Raw genomic sequence first — 19,222 nt, forward strand, 5'->3', positions numbered from 1 at the left:
GGTATCAAACCATGCCCTCCTACCTTGGGCCATGGCGTGATAGCCACTAAAGCTGCGAAATGTTTGTTTCTTGGAGATACACACAATCACATTCATGGTATGTTTGGTTCCCCTTGCTAAATTTTTAGCTAGCTAAAATTAATTTAGCTACTTTTGGATGACTAATAGAACTAAACTATTTTAGTTCCTTTTAGTCAATGTGTTTAGAACTTTAGCTACTAAAGTGACTAAAGTTTAGCTAGCTAAAATTTAGCAAGAGGAACCAAACAGGGCCTTAATAAGGAAAACAGAAAAAAAATCCACTCTAATTAATTATTCTTTGGTATGCTAAAGGCTGTCCAAAATAACCTTAATCCCTTGCTCTTGAGCGGGCAAGGCGCTCAAGACGATGATTCTTGCTTCAAAACTAAAGGGAGAGCATCTCTAGGACTCCTCCTTTTTCTAACCTCCAATGATAAAAAAAAAAATATTATTTTGAAAGTCTTGTAACTTTAGCAGTTCCTCAAATCTAACCATAATAAGAAAAAAATTCTCGGTCCCTCGAATCATAGCCTCCACTCCTCAAATAAAGGAGAGACCTCTTCTCCTCTAATCCACTATTTTTCTCATTGGAGATTGAATTTTCTCATTCTGCTGCTAGAGAGAAGACCTTCAAAATCACAAAACACGTTTTGTATCTCCTCCAATAACTAGTTTTGGGGGTTGGAGTTTTCTCCTACAGCTGGAGATACTCTCCAACTTCAAAGCTGGAATTTCAACTTCAAAACTACAGGTTTTAGCCCTCCAGCTGGGTGGGCACTTCCTTCGTCTATAGCATGTCTGCTTGGCTTCGTCCAAAACCAAAGAGGCATGATGGTAGGAGAAGTGTTTAAAAAGAGAGAATATCGTCATATTATTTGGTCATTAGCGCACGCTAATCACTTGTTGGTAAAAAAAACTGCCCGCCGTGTGGAGATCGATCAGCTGCCCTGCAATGACAGATCCCAACGAACTTTTGACAGAACACACACACACACTGCATTAACCAACGTCGCAACAAATCATTGTCCAAAAGACTTTTCATTTACTGAAGAATTTCACCAAGAGCAACAACCAAAGGAATGAAAAAGGAAAGAAAATTGGTAAAGGTACAAACGTTAACGTTAGCCCTCCTGTCCTGCGACACCTCAGGTACATATATCTGCTTGCACGTCTGTCGATCATTGTACATACACACCAAAATGTACGTACGTGCCACTGCCACCTCACTATCGCTCCATGCCATGCCATGCCATGCCATGCGGCCTTTAGGACTTGAACCCGAGGATGTGCGGCGTGCCGGTGAACTTGAGCCACAGCGCGCCGTCGATGAACGGCCCGGCGGTGAACTGCTCGGCGTCCTTCCGGGTGATGACGTGGAACCCAGGCCAGTTGACCCTCTTGCTGGTGCCGGCGCCGGGCCCGCGGTTGTTGTACTCGGCGTAGAAGAGCGTCTTGATGCCGAAGTCGCCGTTCCAGGGCATGTACCCCTCCGGCTTGATGAAGTCGGCGATGGTGCTCTCCATGATGACGAGGCGCGAGAACTCCTTCCATGGACGGCCCAGGTACGAGGGGATCTTGAAGCGGTCGGCGAAGAGCTTCTGGTCGGGCACCAGCCGGCAGTTCTGGATGACGATCCCGGACTTCATGTTGGGGTCCGTGCGCCCGTGCGCCGTCACCGAGTTCTGCTGGTTGTCCATGGGCCGCCGCGTGATGATGAGGCAGTTCTGGAACACCGCCGCCGAGTTGCCGAAGATGAAGTCGATGGTGCCGGAGATGACGCAGTTGCGGAAGAACTGCCGCCTGGCGTGCACGTACAGCGTGTCCTGGAACGCGTCGAACCTGCAGTTGTAGAACGCCGCGAGGTCGCCCTGGACGCGGAGCGCCACCGCCTGGTGCTTCGCCGCGCCGGCCGTGTTGTGGAACCCCATGTTCTTGCAGATGAACCCGGCCGCCTCGATGGCTGCGAATCCACAGAAGATTGTAAAACAAATGCAGAATGGTACGGTGTTATATATTATATATATAAACAAGATTGATTTGCATTGCTGCTCACAGAAGGTGGCGGTCTTCATGGTGGTGATGCCGTCGGCGAAGCTCTTCTGGCCGGTCACGCGGGTATTCTTGGGCCCGTCGCCGTACATGAAGATGTTGACCTTGTCCTTGGCGATCATGACGATCTCGTCGTAGACACCGGCCTTCACGTAGATGACGTACCTCCCCTGCTGGCCCTTGGGCATGGCGTCCACGGCCTGCTGGATGCTCTTGAACTGCCCGCTGCCGTCCTTGGCCACCACGGCGTTCGGCTTAGGCTGGTTGCCCGCCGCCAGCAGCTTCCTCTCCGGCGACCTCATCCACACGGGCCACCCCTTCTCGTCCTGCTCCGACGACAGCAGCCGGCGCCGCGAGTCCTTCTTGAACATGTCGAGGTCCAGCTTCTTCAGGATCCCGCCGAGGCTGTTGGTGATGGCGAGCGCGTTGCTGCTGAGCTCGGTGGCGTTGCGCAGCACCGAGTGCATGTCGGCCCTGAGCTTCTCGTCCACGAAGCCGTCGATGCAGGTGTCCATGAACGTCATCACGCCCGTGAGCCACGTCTCGAGGTCGTCGGACCGGCTGAAGAGCACCTTGATGTCGCCGCCGGCCATATCCAGCATGCCCCTGAGGTCGTCCACGGCGTCCTCGAGGAGCTTCTTGCAGTCCTCGCGCGCGCTCTCTGTCATCTTGTCGCTGGCCTTGGCCTCGCCGATGTTCTTGGACTGCTCCACCGCCGTCTTCACCGACTCCAGCGCCACCTTGGCGACGCTGTGGAAGATCTCCTTGGGGTTCTCGGTTCCATTGGTGGCCTGGGAGAGCGTCTTCTCGCACGAATCCTTGTACAGCGTGGGCGCGCACAGGGACTTGACCGACTTGCCGGACGTGGCAAGGGAGGCATCCCCCGGGACGTTGAAGTTGTCGCCGGCCTTCTTGCCGGAGCGAGTGACGGTGGCGACCACGCCGACGACCACTGCGACGACGAGGATCGCCGACAGGCCACCTAGGAGAGCCTTTGCCATCTTGGGCCGCAAGCTTGTCGTTGAATCGGACGAGGATCAAATTTATAGCGGCCTTGAGGACGAAATGGCTGCGTACGGACGGACGTGGATGCATGGGTTCACCGTTGTTGTGCGGCAGGCCGTGTTCGTTGGGAGTCGCTATATTTTGACATGCTGAAGAGCATCGTCTATTTGAGGTGGTCAATGGGTTTTCCATTCTGGATTGAGGCATATTTGGGTAGATCTTGTCTGCTTCATAGCTGACCACTGTCTTGTAGCACCTTTTCTAAAATGGGTTGTGCTAATTCTGGAGGACGGCATTATGATGAGCCTAAATTGGACGAAGCTCTTCGCCAAATATATTTTTTTTTTCTCTTTTGCGCTTAGCTGTTTGTCTTTGCTCAAGTTGCTTAAAATGATCTTCGCGAAATATAAGTTCCTTACTATGGTTAGCATTCGTCACTGTTTGTTGGTATCTCGTATCTTACCATAGCCATTGGCTTGGACGACGCATCGTGCATTGTGCCTCATTGGAGGGGGAAGGGGGGTGAGTGGAATGGCACGTATATTGCAGATTTCAACACCAGGATATGTACAAGTTTTTTTAAAACATAATTCAAACGTGAACGGTCACGTACATGCACACACACCCATATGAACGCTCGAACATATCTATGCCCCAATTTTTGAATTGTGGTTTTAGCAATTGATGAACACGAGTGTGTGACTAACATGTATTTTCAAGGGGTCGTCTGACATTGCAATCACATGGTGTTCGTAGCCTCATAGATTATTTTGAGTATCGTTCCAAAGATACTCACGGAGATTAAGGACACTATAGCTTAGTGCTCAAAGACGTTCCTCCAAGCGGCTAGTGAGATTTTGGGTTTGCTTTAGTGATGAAAACAATTGGAAATGGTACTATATATGAAAACAAAAGCGATCACTACTGGATTTTTTCTATTTTTATCAAAAATAACTAATGGAAATGGTTGTGCTTAAACTAGAATCATAAAATGACAACTTCTATGCTTTGATAACAGAAAATAATATCAATTGTTGTAGGATTCCCCTATAACACTTTCACCATTTTTTTGAGAGTTCTATGGTTGTTAGGTTTAGAAGAGATATAAGAGCAACTTTGGTGTAGTCCTGAATCGTGGTAAACTGGAATCCAACCATAGATGTTGTAGATTTATAGCAGTCATTCTCTAGTTGTTAATTAGAGCAAATGGACTCTTGGAGACGCACTGAACAGAGGCAAATTGAGGTTCCCTAAGGGATTATTGGAATCTGGATTCTAGAATCTTTATTGTAGATAAAAAATCCCTAGCAGTTTGGATCCTAGATTATACATTGAGATTATAGTTATGGACGCCTTCTTTCTCCATAATGGTCTCAACCATTTTTACTTCCCCCTACTTGACATGCCTGCGAATTGGCACCAACTACAAGCAAACGGGCATACAAATGCATGCCTTCTTCCACAATATGTTCATAATTTGAATATAATCCAAGGGTCTAAAAAATGTGGCTGGCTTGTGGCCTTACTATAGATATTGTAGCAGTCGAACTCTAGTGCTAGCACCAAAAAAACTACTCTTGCAGACATAGGTGACAGGTGCAAATTAAGAGAAAAGAGGAGTGTGCTGAAAGAAGAAACAAAACATGCTATCTTCGGATTACAAAGGTGGGCCGGACCACAAACATTTGTCCGGTCCAAAGTGACTGCTGCTCTGGATGGGCCAGCCCGGAAGAAACATGGCCCGATCCAATGGCTTGACCGTTACTCCGACAGGGATGACAGCGGCGGCGAACCTGTCCCGCCGCCGGCGGCCACCGCGGGCAGTGACGCTCTCCGTGGCCCCCTGTTAGCAGCGGCCGCCCTTCTCAGCAAGGTCCGAAGACCCTAGTACAAGTTACAAGTAGTAGCAAAGACGAATCTTGGGTTCTCAACTTCTGGTCGTGGTGAAGCGTACACATCCAATTTGGGTCCAACATTTCATCTGAATCTGATAGTTACTAGGAGGGGATGATCCTTCTAACACCGCCAGAGCCGCCAGCAGTGCAAGCAGAAATACAGCATCAGTCGTCGGCACAATCCTGATTGGTTTACATCAAAACACGTCTTCCGGCCACGGTTGGGCCACGCCCACGCTACACCGCCCTCCAGCACGTATCTACACCGGCCGCGCGCGCCGGCGCCGGGAGCTGCACGTAGCTAGTACTCCGATCCAAGCGGGGCGCACGTATCAGCCGTGGTGCAGCTGCAGCTGCAGCAGCCGCGAGTAGGCGCCGTCGGGGCGGGACACGAGGTCCCCGTGGCTGCCCTGCTCCACCACGCGGCCGTCCTGCACCACCGCGATGTTGTCCACGCCGCGTATGGTGGACAGCCGGTGCGCCACCAGCACGGCGGTGCGGCCCTTCATGATGCGCTCCAGCGCCTCCTGCAGCACGCACTCGGACTCGGCGTCCAGCGCGCTGGTCGCCTCGTCCAGCAGCAGCACGGCGGGGTCCTTGAGCACCGCGCGCGCGATCGCGATGCGCTGCTTCTGCCCGCCGGACAGCTGCACCCCGCGCTCGCCCACGGGCGTCCGGTACCCGTCCGGGAGCGCGCTCACGAAGCCGTGCACGTTGGCCACCTTGGCCGCCTCCACCACCTCCTCCTCCGTCGCGCCGTCCCTGCCGTACGCGATGTTCTCCAGGATGCTGGCGGCGAACAGCACGGGCTCCTGCTGCACCAGCCCGATCCTGAGGCGCAGCGACTTGAGGTTCAGGCGCCGGATGTCCTTGCCGTCCACCATCACCTTCCCGGCGAGCGGGTCGTAGAACCGCTCGATGAGGGCGATGACGGTGCTCTTCCCGGACCCGCTCGCGCCGACCAGCGCCTGGCTCTGCCCGGCACGGATCCGCAGGCTGAAGTCCTTGAACACCATCACGTCGGGGCGCGTCGGGTACGCGAAGTCGACGTGGCGGAAGTCGATCTCGCCGCGCACCGACTCCACCTGCTCCGCGTCCGGGTCGTCGGGGTCGATGCGGGTCCGGCTGTTGAGGATGGCGAACACGGAGCGGATGGACTCGCCGCCGCGGACGATCTCCGGCGCCAGGCTGACGGTCTCGGCGACGGAGTTGGCGGTGATCACCAGGACCACGAACACCTTGATGACCTTGGAGAAAGTGGACACGTGGGTGCGGACGAGGTGCGCGCCGAACCAGAGGATGAGCGCCTCGGAGGCGTACAGGGAGAGCTGGGAGGCGCCGAAGAGCGCGCCGGAGATCTGGCTGCGCCGCAGGCTGTGCATCTGCGGGACGCGGAGCTCGCTGCAGAAGAGCGACAGGATCTTGTCCTGCGCGTTGAACGCCGCCACCGTGCGGATGTTGCTGACGCCCTCCCCGGCGATCATGCTCGTCTTGGCGTGGGCCTTGGCCGTGTCGCCCGCGAAGCCCTTCATCGACAGTTGCTGCCATTATTACCACACGAAACCGTCAGTCAGTTTGTCAGCCATCATCGTCGTCATCCACATACAGAAAGCAGCGCCTACGTCATCAACGTGATCATTACAGAGTAAACAGTAGCATACACATGCCCGAATTGCAAGCCTGAAAAGGCAGTGTACGAGTGACGCAATGATTCGGCAGTGCATTCGTTCGAAACTCTGAACGTGCTGCCGGCCCATGGACCATGGCCGTCACTGAAAGCGAGATGGCCCATGGACCATGGCCATGCACGCCTAGCATGGGTCACGCAATCTCCATGATTCACCGCAGCAAATTAGGCCCTGTTTAGTCCCCACCCAAAAATTTTTAATCCATCCCATCGAATCTTTAGACACATACGTGGAACATTAAATGTAGATAAAAAAATAAACTAATTACACAGTTTAGTTGAGAATCGCGAGACGAATCTTTTAAGCCTAGTTACTCCATGATTAGCCTTAAGTGCTACAGTAACCCACATATGCTAATGACATATTACTTATGCTTAATAAATTTGTCTTGCAGTTTCCTGACGAACTATGTAATTTGTTTTTTTATTAGTTTCTAAAAACCCCTCCCGACATCCTTCGGACATATCCGATATGACACTCAAAAAATTTTCGTTCCCAATGCCCTTATTGCGAGCAAGGAAGCCAAGGGCATGGCCCCTGGTCCTGTGGCGCGAAAACGAGAGGCAGGGGCGCGGCGCTCTGCGCGGGCACTGTCCCCGCGGAAACGACGCGATCACGGCAACAGGACACGGCCGCAGAGCCTGCGAGACGGCCATGTGCGTGACTGCGAGTCGTAAAGCCGGCTGCCCCCCGGCCCCGTGGAGCAGCAGAGGCAGGCAAAAGCCCCAGATTCCCGTGCACGAGGCGGCCGTGCAAACAGACACTGCCGCGGCAGCCTCGCAGGCCCAAAGGACGGGAGGACCACCACCACCACGGCCACGGGCGTGAAACCTGAAGCCAGAAACCCTTATCCATGGCGCCGTGCATCATGTCCTCGTCGCTCTGAAAATATAAACACATTTGCGGCAAGCAATCGAAGCTGCTGCCACCGCGATTAATGGCGCCGTGCCTAAACGCATGCACTCGGGGGAGCGTCCTTTGCGAGTTATTTACACCGAGTTCAATGAATAAGAACGTGCACTTGCGGATGGGATTCGATTAAAGAAGGGGTGAGAGCAGTACGAGAGGAGCAAAGCTTGCCAGTGGGCGCACATGTCCCGCACAGTAATCCATGCCAGTCGCGGCAGAGGCAGCCGCGGCATGGGCCATGGATCCTACCATGACGTGCTTATGAATTTAATTGTCCCCCTCTTGTCTCCAGCTGATTCAGAAGCCCAGCTGCAACGGCTGCCTGAGCCCCAAATGGGGCGACAGCCACGCAGGTGAGGGCGTCGTGTAAAGGGCTTGGTTTGGGATAAAATAGATGGGTCAAATTCTGCTAATCGAGATAAACCACTGAGTGGAATCCGACCCCGGCAGCATTTCTAAACTCAGATTGGCCATGACTGAATATTGCAATTGAAGTAAACGCGAGTTTTAGTAGTATTCCATTGCGTTTACCTGGGCAAAGTTGGCGAGGACGAGGAGAGGGAAGGTGACGAGGATGAGGAGAGCCACCCGCCATTCAATGATAAAGCCGACCACGAAGGACACAAGGAGGGATGTCATGTTCTGCAGGATCACCGATATCCGCTCAGCAATGGCCGACTTCACATCAGCAGCGTCTGTGGAGAGGCGAGCGGTAACAAGGTTTGAATTGTTCTCCTCCTGATCGAACCATCCGACGTCATTCCTCAAAATCACTGCATAGAAAAATTTTAAAGGGATTAAAGCATGCTCATCTTATCGCGTTGTGTGGGGATGCCAGGATGGGAAGAAGCATGTTGAGGGCAGCCTGTGGATTCATACCGGCAAGCATCATCCTCCGCACCCTGGTGGTCAGGTTTTCGCCCATGATGCTGAAGAAATAATGCTGGACGAGGTATGCCACAACGGCATACAGCCCAGTGCCGATGTAAATGAACACGTACTCCCTGGTCTTGCTCTCCATCTTGTTGGGGTTCCGGTAATAGAACACTTCGATCATGTTGCTCATCACAATGGCAAATGTCGGGCCGATAAACCCAGATAGGATGGACCCAATAGCACCCAGTATGGTGTAAGGCCACTCCGGTGCATTCAGTTTTAGGAGCTTGAAGAAGTAACCCCTTGGTGCTGGGTACTTCCGGTCATTGTCGGCATTGGAAACCATCTCGATGCGGCCATCAGCACCAGTGCTGTATGAGTAGCTCAGGTTCCTCAAGCTTCCTGACCTGAGGCTCAGTGACCGAGTGGAGAGGGAATTGCTCAAGCGGGATGACCTAGACTTGCGAGTTGATGGGCATGCACGGTTTCTGGCTGTCTCTTGGAATCTGATGAGTGCAGCATACGCTCCAGAGCTTCCTTTGGCGAGGAGTTCATCGTGAGTACCAGTCTCAACAACCTGGCCTTGCTGTATCACCGCGATCATGTCGACACATCTTATTGTTGATAATCTGTGGGCAACCACAACGGTTGTCCTGCCGACCATCAATCGATCAAGGGCTTCTTGGACAATATTCTCTGAACCAGCATCGAGTGCACTAGTGGCCTCATCTAGTAGCAGGAGTTTTGGATTCTTCAGCATCGCACGGGCAATGGCAATACGTTGCTTCTGACCACCAGAGAGCTGAAGTCCCCTCTCTCCCACCTATGTTCAGCAAAGGGTTCGCATTCAAGAAGTCAGTATTAGCTACCATAAACAGAATAGCGATAAAGAAGACATTATTTTGTTACAGGAAAAAATAAGTGCAAATGTGTTTAAGAGAAAATTGCAAAACATGAAATGAAGTGTTTTGAAATCAAAACAGAAATGAAGTGCAAATATCATTAGAATTTAGAATATAAATAGAATTAGAACCCACATGAGTGTTGTAGCCATTAGGAAGAAGAGCAATGAAGCTATGGGCATTGGCTGAAGTAGCCGCAGCCTCAACCTCCGCCATTGTGGCATCAGGCTTGCCATAAAGAATATTCTCAAGAATTGTAGTTGCAAAAAGTGCAGGTTCCTGATTCACCAAACCAATCTGCTCCCTAAGCCACTTCAATTGCAGCGTCTTGATGTCTACATTATCCAGCAAAACTTGCCCTGCAGCAACAATCATGACCACTTATTAAAAATTAAATAGACTGACAAGTGACAACAACATAAGGTGCACAGTTCATTTGCTCACCCTGATTAGGATCGTAAAACCGCTCAATGAGAGCTACAACTGTGCTCTTTCCAGACCCACTGCCTCCAACCACCGCTGCGGTCTTCCCAGCAGGGAAGAAGAGAGAAAAATCACGGAAAATCATGACATCCGGGCGGGAAGGATAGCTGAAGGCCACTTCCTTGAACTCTATGTTGCCATGTACTTCATCAAGGCACCTCCCGTCTGCCGTGTCCTGAACTATCGTTGGCCTCTGCCTTATCACTTCCAGCAACTTGTAGCCAGCAATCTTCCCTTTGCTGAATGCTCCAAGGTTTGAAAATGACTGCCCCAAGCTCCTGCAATACACAAATCAACACATTGGTTAGATTGGTTCAATCTGCGAAACTGCTAGAAAGCATAAGAGCATTTTTTTAGTACTGACAGGCCACCGACGATTGCTGAGAAAATTGCAGTGAAGGCCTTGCCACCATCTGTCTGGCCGTTCCGGATGAACACTCCAGCATACCAGAACACCAGTGCCCATGACATACAAGCAATTCCATAGGTGCAGCCAATGCCAAGCCCCTTGGCCATCCCGGCCTTGTAACCCAGCTTCAGGGTGTTCTGAATCGCCTCCGAGTAGGAATTCAGGGCCTTGGTCTCCCCCACATAAGAGTAGACAGTCCTCACCTGGGCAATGGCCTAGGCAACATAAAGGTAGAAACCTTGGCATCAAAATTACTAAAAAGTTTCATAAAAAAAAGTGCAAACAGTAACATTTCCTGCATTTGGGCTTGTCACCCCAAAGAACAAGTAGCCAAGTACAACATGGGTGAGAAGAGCTACTTCGTGAAAAGGTGCAAAACGACATGGAACGGGAGATCATCCCTCGAAAAGAGCTGGTTGGATCTAACAAGAAAGCTTGAAAGGATCCAAAACGACATCATATTGATGCCATGTGCCCAGCTACCTTGCTGCCTTGGACTCTTTGACCGGAACGAGCTAGAGCCCACACTCCACAGTGATGTTGCCCACCCAGCCATCTCGATTTGTTGGCATGGAAAGGAGTTCCCGGAAATAGTACTGCGTGCCCGCATCAGTGGTTGGGGGAAGCGAGATGCTACCTGCTCGGCTATGATTCCGGCGTTGGCGTACGAGTCCCGGCTCTTGGAGGTCAGGCCAGTAAGCGTGTACGCGTACAGCCCGCCGGCGAAGGCGATGCCGGGGATGACGGCGATACTGAGCAACGCGAGCCGCCACGCCGAGACGAACCCGACGACCAGCCCGGCCAGGAATGTCGCCAGGTAGTGGATGAAGTTGCCGACCTGCAAACATTATTCCATTTCCGTCGGCCACACCACAGTCGTCAGATCTTTAGGCACGCTGGAGTCATGGAGCCAGCTGAGGTGGCGAGAGAGGCAGGAGAGGGCAAGAGGGATTGGCAAGGTCACCTTCTCGCCAATGGCATCCTGCACGAGGAGCGTGTCGGTAGAGACGCTGAAGACGACGTCGCCGGTACGCGCGTCGGTGTCGAAGAAGCCCACGTCCTGGCGCAGCACGGCCTCGAGGTACCGCCTCCGGAGAGCGCCCACCTGGCGCTCGCCCGTGTACATCCAGCACGCGATCTCTGCACGGCAACGGAACAGGGGAGCGCGGAGGGTTAAGACCATGGAGACGCCGCGACGCCGGCGGCGAGGATAGGAGGAGTGTGTAACAGGGAGCAGGGGCGAGGCACCCACCTAGGTAGGACGAGGCGCAGACGACGAGGCCGAGGTAGACGAAGTAGAGCGAATACTGTAAGCACAAGCTTGAGCGTCAGCGTCAATAACCATAGCGGCAGCCGGCAGAGAGAAACAGCAAAAGAAGAAGAACGGAGCCAAGAATGGGATACATGCCTTAGACACCTCGTCCGTCATGCGGCGGAGGTTGTGCTGGTTCTTGCCGAAGCCGTTGACGAGCTCGCCGAAGAGGAGGAAGAAGACCGGCATGGCGGCGCCGTGCACGACGGCGCCCGCGCTGCCCGCCGCCATGAGCAGCCAGTCCAGCGGGTCCGCGAAACCGAACAGCTCGTGGAACGCCACGCTCTGCTCCGGCCGCTTCTTGACCGCGTCGCACCCGCCGCCGGCTCCGGCGCCGCTGCAGCTCCCCGCCTCCGCCTTCCCCGCATCGCCCTCCGCCATTGCCTACGCCTTTCCTAGCTTCTCTGGTCGACTCTTCTTCCTCGCGACACAAGAGCTAGCGGCCTCACGGCCTTGGCATTGGATCTAAAAACCCAGTGGGGGAAGGGGGTGTGACTGAGACCTCAGAGCGAGCTCAAAAGCCGCTCCCTCCCTCTTCTTCCTCCTCGAGCGGCACCCGCTGTTCGCCTTTGATCTTACTACCGCAGGCGAGCACCACTGTCGCCGCAGTGCACGGATTATATTTTGGCCGGGCACTTGGGGGTTCTTAAAAAAAGCTTCGGGGCGAGCGTAGGAGTTGAGGTTGAGCTCGAGGGGTCAGGTTCAGCCGTTCAGCTCGCGCGCGCTCGAGCAGGCTGCCGACGCGCCTCGGCATCAACCGGCTTCTCCCATTCTGGTGTGGTGACTGTGACTGTGCGGTGGGAGTGGGAGTGGGAGGAGAGGGCGCGGCTCTCTGAAACTTGGGGGCCCATACGTCAGTGAGATTAGTGTATTCACAGACCTGTACGTTGATGGGTATTGCAGTGTGTCAGGTATCGCAGCGTCTGGACGATGGGCCACGGGCCCACATGCCAGCGGTATCTGTAGACGGAGCCATGGAGTTTACGGCGGAACAAGTGGGTAGTACGCGACTGTGTACGTACTGTATGGCGTAAAGCTACACGGGCCTTGTTTAGTTTCAAAAGTGTTTTCGAACTGTAGCACTTTTGTTTATTTTATGATAAATATTATCTAATCATAGATTAGTTTTTTATTTTGTTTATATTTAATATTTTATAAACGTGTCACAAGATTCGACGTGACGAGAAATCTTGAAAATTTTTTGGTTTTCAAGTAAACTAAACAAGGCTAAGGATGCAATCGATTTTACCTTTTCCCCTGGGCGGTGGCTTTTGTTACACACAGGCAGGAGGGTAAAAAACAAAAACCGAAACAGCGCAGCAGTCTGCGTCTCGACCCGCACCCACCGAAAAGTTACCCACTTCTGTTACGGCCCGCAGAGCGTGGGACCACGCCTCGGGAGAGGCAGAGCAGGCGGGTCCCACAAGCGTGGGCATCGGCTTCAAGAGCGGGTGCAACGGATTTTCGTAGTAGTAGTAGTACAGGTTTTGCAATGGAGCAGCCTTTTTTAGGTTTTGCAACGGAACAGCTTCTTTTTTACCATGGCCTTGTTTAGTTCACCCTGAAAACCAAAAAGTTTTTAAGATTCTCCGTCAAATCAAATATTCTGGCACATGCATAGAACACTAAATATAGACGAAAACAAAAACTAATTACACAGTTTAGCTGTAAATCACGAGACGAATCTTTTGATCCTAGTTAATCCATAATTGGATAATATTTGTCACAAACAAACGAAAGTGCTACAGTACCGAAAACTTTTCACTTTTCGAAACTAAACAAGGCCCATGATGAAGAGAAATTGTACCATGGATAACAAACAATCGTATTCATACAGTACAATTACACTCCACCAAACTTTAGGCCTTGTTCAGTTTGCAAAAATTTTTGGCCTCGGGTACTGTAGCACTTTCGTTTGTTTGTGTCAAATATTGTCCAATCATATACTAACTAGGGTCAAAAGATTTTTCTCGCGATTTACAGATAAACTGTGTAATTAGTTTTTATTTTTATCCATATTTAATACTTCATGCATGTGTTGTAAGATTTGATGTGACGGAGAATCTTAAAATTTTTTGTAGTTTTTGGGAACTAAACAAGGCCTTAAAATATAAGCGGGATGCACCGTAAAATTCAAACTTTATTCTCTTCAACTAACAACTAGGCTAATTAGACTAAAAAATTGTGCATTAGATTTATATTTATAGTTTTAAAATTAAACTTTGTTGCCATGAATAATACGGTATATTATAAGACTGTCTCTTAGGGCAGTCCCTATGGTTGAAACTATGCACAATATCCAAGAGAACTAAGTCAGCAAATAATTATCTATAGAAACTATTCTTCCAATGGAGGAGTCTTTGTGTAATAAATATTACTCCATTAACAACCGTACTGTTCAAGAAAAAACCCAAAATAGATGGATATATGCAGAATAGCAGTGCTAGTACGAGTGGAATATGTACTGGCTAAAGCGGTTAAAATAAAAAATTCAACTTAAAAATCCAGAAGCCACTATAAGTGCTCTCGTCCACATATTCAATCACCTCATCGAGCCTTCTAGTCCACACAACCTACGCTAGTACAAGCAACCTCTGATGCCTCTCTCTATCCCCTCCCCTTCTGAAAGCTTTCGTTCGCTCCACTTCCACCCGAACACAGAGCAGAGCGCGTGCAGCACCATGGACGCAGTGGCCATCGGCGAGCGCACGCAGCGGCAACACAGTCGAGCGCGTGGCCAGTAGAGCAAGCGCACAACAGCATCGTGGGCAAGTGCGGTGGCCATCGGCGAGCACCGTGTAGCGGCTAGCAGAGCAACCGCGTGGCGAGCAGAGCCAGTATGCGCAGTGGCGTCGGGCGAGCGCGCTCAGCTACGACCGGCGAGCAATCACGTCCCCAACTTGATAGAAACGACTAGTTTCTTCCCAACGCTGAAATCACCATTTCTTGGTGCATCGGTTCAAGAGTCGACATGGTTTCCTATAGAAGAAACGGTTTCCTTTGGTTTTCATCTCTTTCCTCATTAATTATGATGCCACATCAACATTTTGCTTAGCTAGCAAGTTATTTAATAGGGATAGAAACTATCATTAATTCTCCATTGGGAGTGCCCTTATGTTCAATGTATCGTAAGTGCAATTTTATACTCTCTCTTCCATGTTACAATTCACTTTAAGTTTGACCCAAGTTAGATTTATTTTAACTATCGTCTAAGTTCAAATGAATGCAATATGAAGATATACTTCACATAGAATTTAAGAAAACTAATTTGATGTTGTAGATGTAAATGTATTGTTCTATAGATTTGCCTAAAGTAGGAGAAATTTGACTTAGCACGAAGCTAAAAATAAACTATAATTTAAAAAGTGGTATAGTGTACATTGAAAAAACTGATCTTTCACGGTTACCTCTCCATGTTTCTTCTTCATTAGTTTGGCATGGCCACACAAATAGTCCAATCATGACTGAGTCCGCACAATAATACGCACTTGCCCTAGTGTGTTTTTTTCAGAAATATGATAGCTTGTTAAAAGTTGCTCTGCCCTTGCCAAGTTAATCTCACGACACTATCCTCCATCCCAAACTAGCACCAACTAGATGTTTGGCACCACCCCACCCTTGAGCCACCATCACCCCTGATTACTAACCCAACCCATTTTTCATGTCTGACAGTATACCTCTCGTAACTAACTTTGACACCCAAGAAGATCTTGAGACTTCTAGCATTCCCTAAAATCTACGTCAATTTCATGTGTCTAAATAAATTATAATGCATGTGGTATCTTAAATAGAGGAAAGTTTCAACCAGCCTTCAAATGCACCGCCAACAAAGTGGTTGCATATTAAGCTTCTGAATATCAGTATTTTTGTGCCCCATGAATTTTAGAAATATGTTACTAGGATATAGGCTAGGCTAAGCCATGAGGCGTTTGTGGTGTCAAAGCAATGAGGTTGCGGAGTACAAGCAAATGAAGCCTAGGTAATGGAACACTATATAGCAATGTTGGGTGAGCATAAATCTAGCACCACCGAAAGCCAACAAGGAAGATTGTTGCACCATTGGACCGAAGATTGATAGCTCCCATTGTTTCCCGAATGTGTAGTGCAATCTCAGTCTTATGTGTAAACATGTAACTTATACTAAAAATATGCTCTGGTCATTAAAAAATAAAATTTGGTACATCCACAGTATGTTCATATATTTATTCGCAACAAAAGTTAAGATGCAACTCAAACTAGCAAAATTAATATAAAAAAGACAAATTGCATTTGCATAGGCTAAGTTATGATGTGAGTTAAATTTTTAGAGCGCCAATTCAAACCACTCTTGGACCATTCGAACTTTACAGACATGAGTGCCAAGAATCAACTTCAAACTGTTAGCTTTGCTCTAGCTTAATGAGAGGTGCAACAACCGTGGAGTGGATTAGTCTGGTACGCTCCCCCAATGAAAATAATGCCGATGGCTAACCCGAGGAGATGACATTTAATTGAGTAGTTACAGCAAAACTTGATCGGAATTAACCAGAGTTGATGAGATAACATACTCCCTCCGTCCCTGAAAGCTGCAATTTCTAGAGTTGTCCTAAGTCAAACTTTTACAACTTTGACTAAATTTATAGAAAAAAATACTAAGATTTATAGTACCAAATCAATACCATTAAATTTATTATAGAATATATTTTCGTAAGATACTTATTTTATGTCATAGATATTGATACTCTTTTCTATAAAGTTGGTCAAAGTTAGAAAAGTTTGAATGACACAGATTCTAGGAGTTGAAGCTTTCGGGGACGGAGGGAGTAATAGCTTACAACCAACAACTTGACTAATCTTGTTGTGGAGGTTATTTTAGAATTTGCATAGCAAAAAAGTAGGCTCCAACAGATGTGTTATATGTTTGTAAAATAGAAAATTGACTATTACTTGATTTTAGTTGGCATATATAGTCAACCACTGACACTAACTATCTGATTTTATAAAATAGTAAGACTATTGTGAACCTTTTCTTTTTAAAAAAGTTTTCTATTTTACAAAATGGCTAAACAATAGAATTTGGCTATGAATTTTAGCCAAACTCTTGAAGTTACTCTAACCGTAAAGAGCATATGGACTCAGTTAACAAGACTTAAGAGATGATACAGTTTAACCTGGACAAAGTACAATTATCAACCAAGGCTTGATTAGGACCTGTTTGGAACACATGATTTTTTTTTCCCCTGTTCCTGCATCATTTTCTGTGAAATTAAACTGGTTTTTGTAAAACTCCTATGAAATTTCAAAGTTGCAAATAGACCCTTAGAGTGATATGTTGCACACGTCGTTACAAGAGTTGCGAATGTGGCAATAGGCGTTTCCTGGCGCCGCAAAGTTGCCAAATGCGTAATAAACGACAAGGTCTGGCAAGTGGCAAGCAACGCGCCGGAGAATGCCTTCACATTTTTTTTCTTTTCGATGGACGCTTTGCCGACTGTAGGGAAGAGGATGCCTGATGTTACGATGGGTGGTGCTGTCACCTGTTGTCAGTCACGCGTTAATAATCACTCTTGTTTGTTTCGATTCAAGGTTATTTCAGGGACCAATAGGGTAAACAATGCACTCACATAAAAATACAGTGCATACTCACTAATTATCTGCATCTCTGGGTTTTCCTTATAATAACAAAGCACGAGCCGGATGCAAAAATAAAACTTCAGTCAACTAGTAGCACGTACCGCTAGCAAAGATTGAGATTCAGAGCTGGATAGAATAACCAAGGTAAAAACAGGCGTAGCTGCACGGCATGTGAGGCAGCATGCAGCGTGAAAAAAAAAAAATCCTAACATTTCAAACCGTCATCACGCGGTGGCTGTCAGATCTAATCTAATCCAATCGCGCAAGTCAAGTGCAATTTTTTTGTATCATTGCGGAACGCCGAGTGAAAAGGAGCTGGGATTAGTGGACGCGGACGAAGATTAGGCACGAAATATCAAGTTGCCCCCGCGGTGGCGGTGGCCGGTGGTTGGGGAGATTTTTCTGTCCTACTTCGGTCAAAGAATCCTAGGAGCACGAAGCGGAGCGCGAGCCGGTAGCTACGGCGGAGAGGGAGGGAATCAAGGGCGTGCGCCGGATCGGTCAGACCGGGACACGCCCCGACGGCCGCGATTTTGCGCCCTCGCTTGTGCCGTGTGCCTGCCCGTGTCACGGGACTCCTTGGCGGTGCGGCGGTGGCCCGGCCCCGCCGGGCCGTTCCATAACTCGGTACGCGCCAAATAGCTGTGATCGCCCGCCCCCGTTTCTCATCAGCTGGACTGGACACCGGCACGGCCGCATGCGGCGCGAGGATTCAGCCCGGATTCAGGTTCTCGCTTTCTCACCGCCCTAGAGTGGTGAAACAGGTTAGTGTGCGCGTCGAACAACTTCAGAACGGCGGAGATCGTAGCACAGTAGTATTCTACTGCTTGTGCTTGGACAGGAATCAATGCTCGAATTATGTTTGTCATTACGAGCAGCTTGCTGATGCTCTCTGAGCCGCACCATAGATGGTATGGTAGCAGCGTGCGGTGTCACGTGGACATATTGAAGAGGTAAGATGAATTGACAGCGCGTGTGGATGCCGGCGGCACATGTTGTAGGGAAGACGAGGATTTCCGGAAAGGATTCGTTTGGCCACTGAGGGATAGGCCATAGGCGGATGGAACTGCAACTCGCCCGATGCGCGCTTTGCTGTGGCCCTATTCCGGGCTAACCTGTGCCGGTCACTGGGCCGGGGACCATCGTGTGCAGCATGGTGCTGCAGACGCTGATCCGTGGACCACCGCCGGCCACGCCTGCCGAGCGAAACCGTAGAGGGATGAAAATGTCTTTGCCGCGCGCGTCTTGTGCTTGTTATAGTGTGATTGGTGCGTTAATCTCGTCTAACATAAAATGAGACAAATTCGAACCGAATGCCGTGCATTATATTAATATTTGGTTATCCTTCTCAGATAAAACTAGTAAACTACAATACCATGTATAATGTATTGTTGGTTGTTGCTAATATAATTTCCCATGTTGCTACGCTTTCATGGAGGTCTACTGCTTCAGAGTATAGGTGAAGGAGGTGAAAAGATTTCATTTATACGTGCTTGTTTCACGCCTAGTTTAGTTCCTCTCCAAAACCTAAAATTTTTTCAAGATTCTCTGTCATATCGAATCTCTAAACATATACATGTAGCATTAAATATAGACGAAAACAAAAACTAATTACATAGTTTACCTGTAATTTGCAAGACGAATCTTTTGAGACTAATTAGTTTATAATTGAACAATATTTGTCACATACAAACAAAAATGCTACAGCGCCTATTTCCAAAAAAAATGGAACTACACAAGGCCTAGTTCACCCCAAAAACCTTTCAAAATTTCCCGTCACATCAAATATTACGGCACAAACAAAAAACTAATTACACAGCATGTCTGCCCACACACACTGTTCCCTCAGGAGAAAAATGGACATGTGGTTTGTCCTTGCCAGAAATCGAACACGCGACCGGCCGCTGCCACACCTAGGAAGCAGATCAATCGAGCTATACTCTAAGGGCACTCCCAATGCAAGACTCTATCACAGAGTCCAAGACAATTAATTACATATTATTTATGGTATTTTGCTGATGTGGCACCGTATTTATTGAAGAAAGAGGTACAAGAAATAA

The 19,222-nt window shown here is 49.1% G+C and overlaps 2 protein-coding genes across 2 annotated transcripts; both read right to left on the reverse strand.

Moving 5' to 3' along the window:
* On the reverse strand, window positions 1,030–3,072 carry LOC8073428 (pectinesterase). Its single transcript, XM_002447913.2, has 2 exons — window positions 2,075–3,072; window positions 1,030–1,981 (listed from the first exon to the last, which is right to left on the reverse strand). The coding sequence occupies exons 1-2, from the start codon at window positions 3,069–3,071 to the stop codon at window positions 1,287–1,289; spliced, it is 1,692 nt and encodes a 563-aa protein (XP_002447958.1). The 5' UTR covers window position 3,072; the 3' UTR covers window positions 1,030–1,286.
* LOC8057468 (ABC transporter B family member 19) lies at window positions 4,977–12,344 on the reverse strand. The gene is made up of 10 exons (XM_002447914.2): window positions 11,646–12,344; window positions 11,490–11,544; window positions 11,202–11,377; window positions 10,875–11,075; window positions 10,193–10,452; window positions 9,790–10,106; window positions 9,481–9,704; window positions 8,447–9,266; window positions 8,099–8,340; window positions 4,977–6,511 (listed from the first exon to the last, which is right to left on the reverse strand). Exons 1-10 carry the CDS (start codon window positions 11,928–11,930, stop codon window positions 5,303–5,305), a joined length of 3,789 nt encoding a protein of 1,262 aa, XP_002447959.1. The 5' UTR covers window positions 11,931–12,344; the 3' UTR covers window positions 4,977–5,302.

The sequence above is a fragment of the Sorghum bicolor genome, chromosome 6 (genome assembly GCF_000003195.3).
Source record: "Sorghum bicolor cultivar BTx623 chromosome 6, Sorghum_bicolor_NCBIv3, whole genome shotgun sequence".
NCBI classification, from domain to species: domain Eukaryota; kingdom Viridiplantae; phylum Streptophyta; class Magnoliopsida; order Poales; family Poaceae; genus Sorghum; species Sorghum bicolor.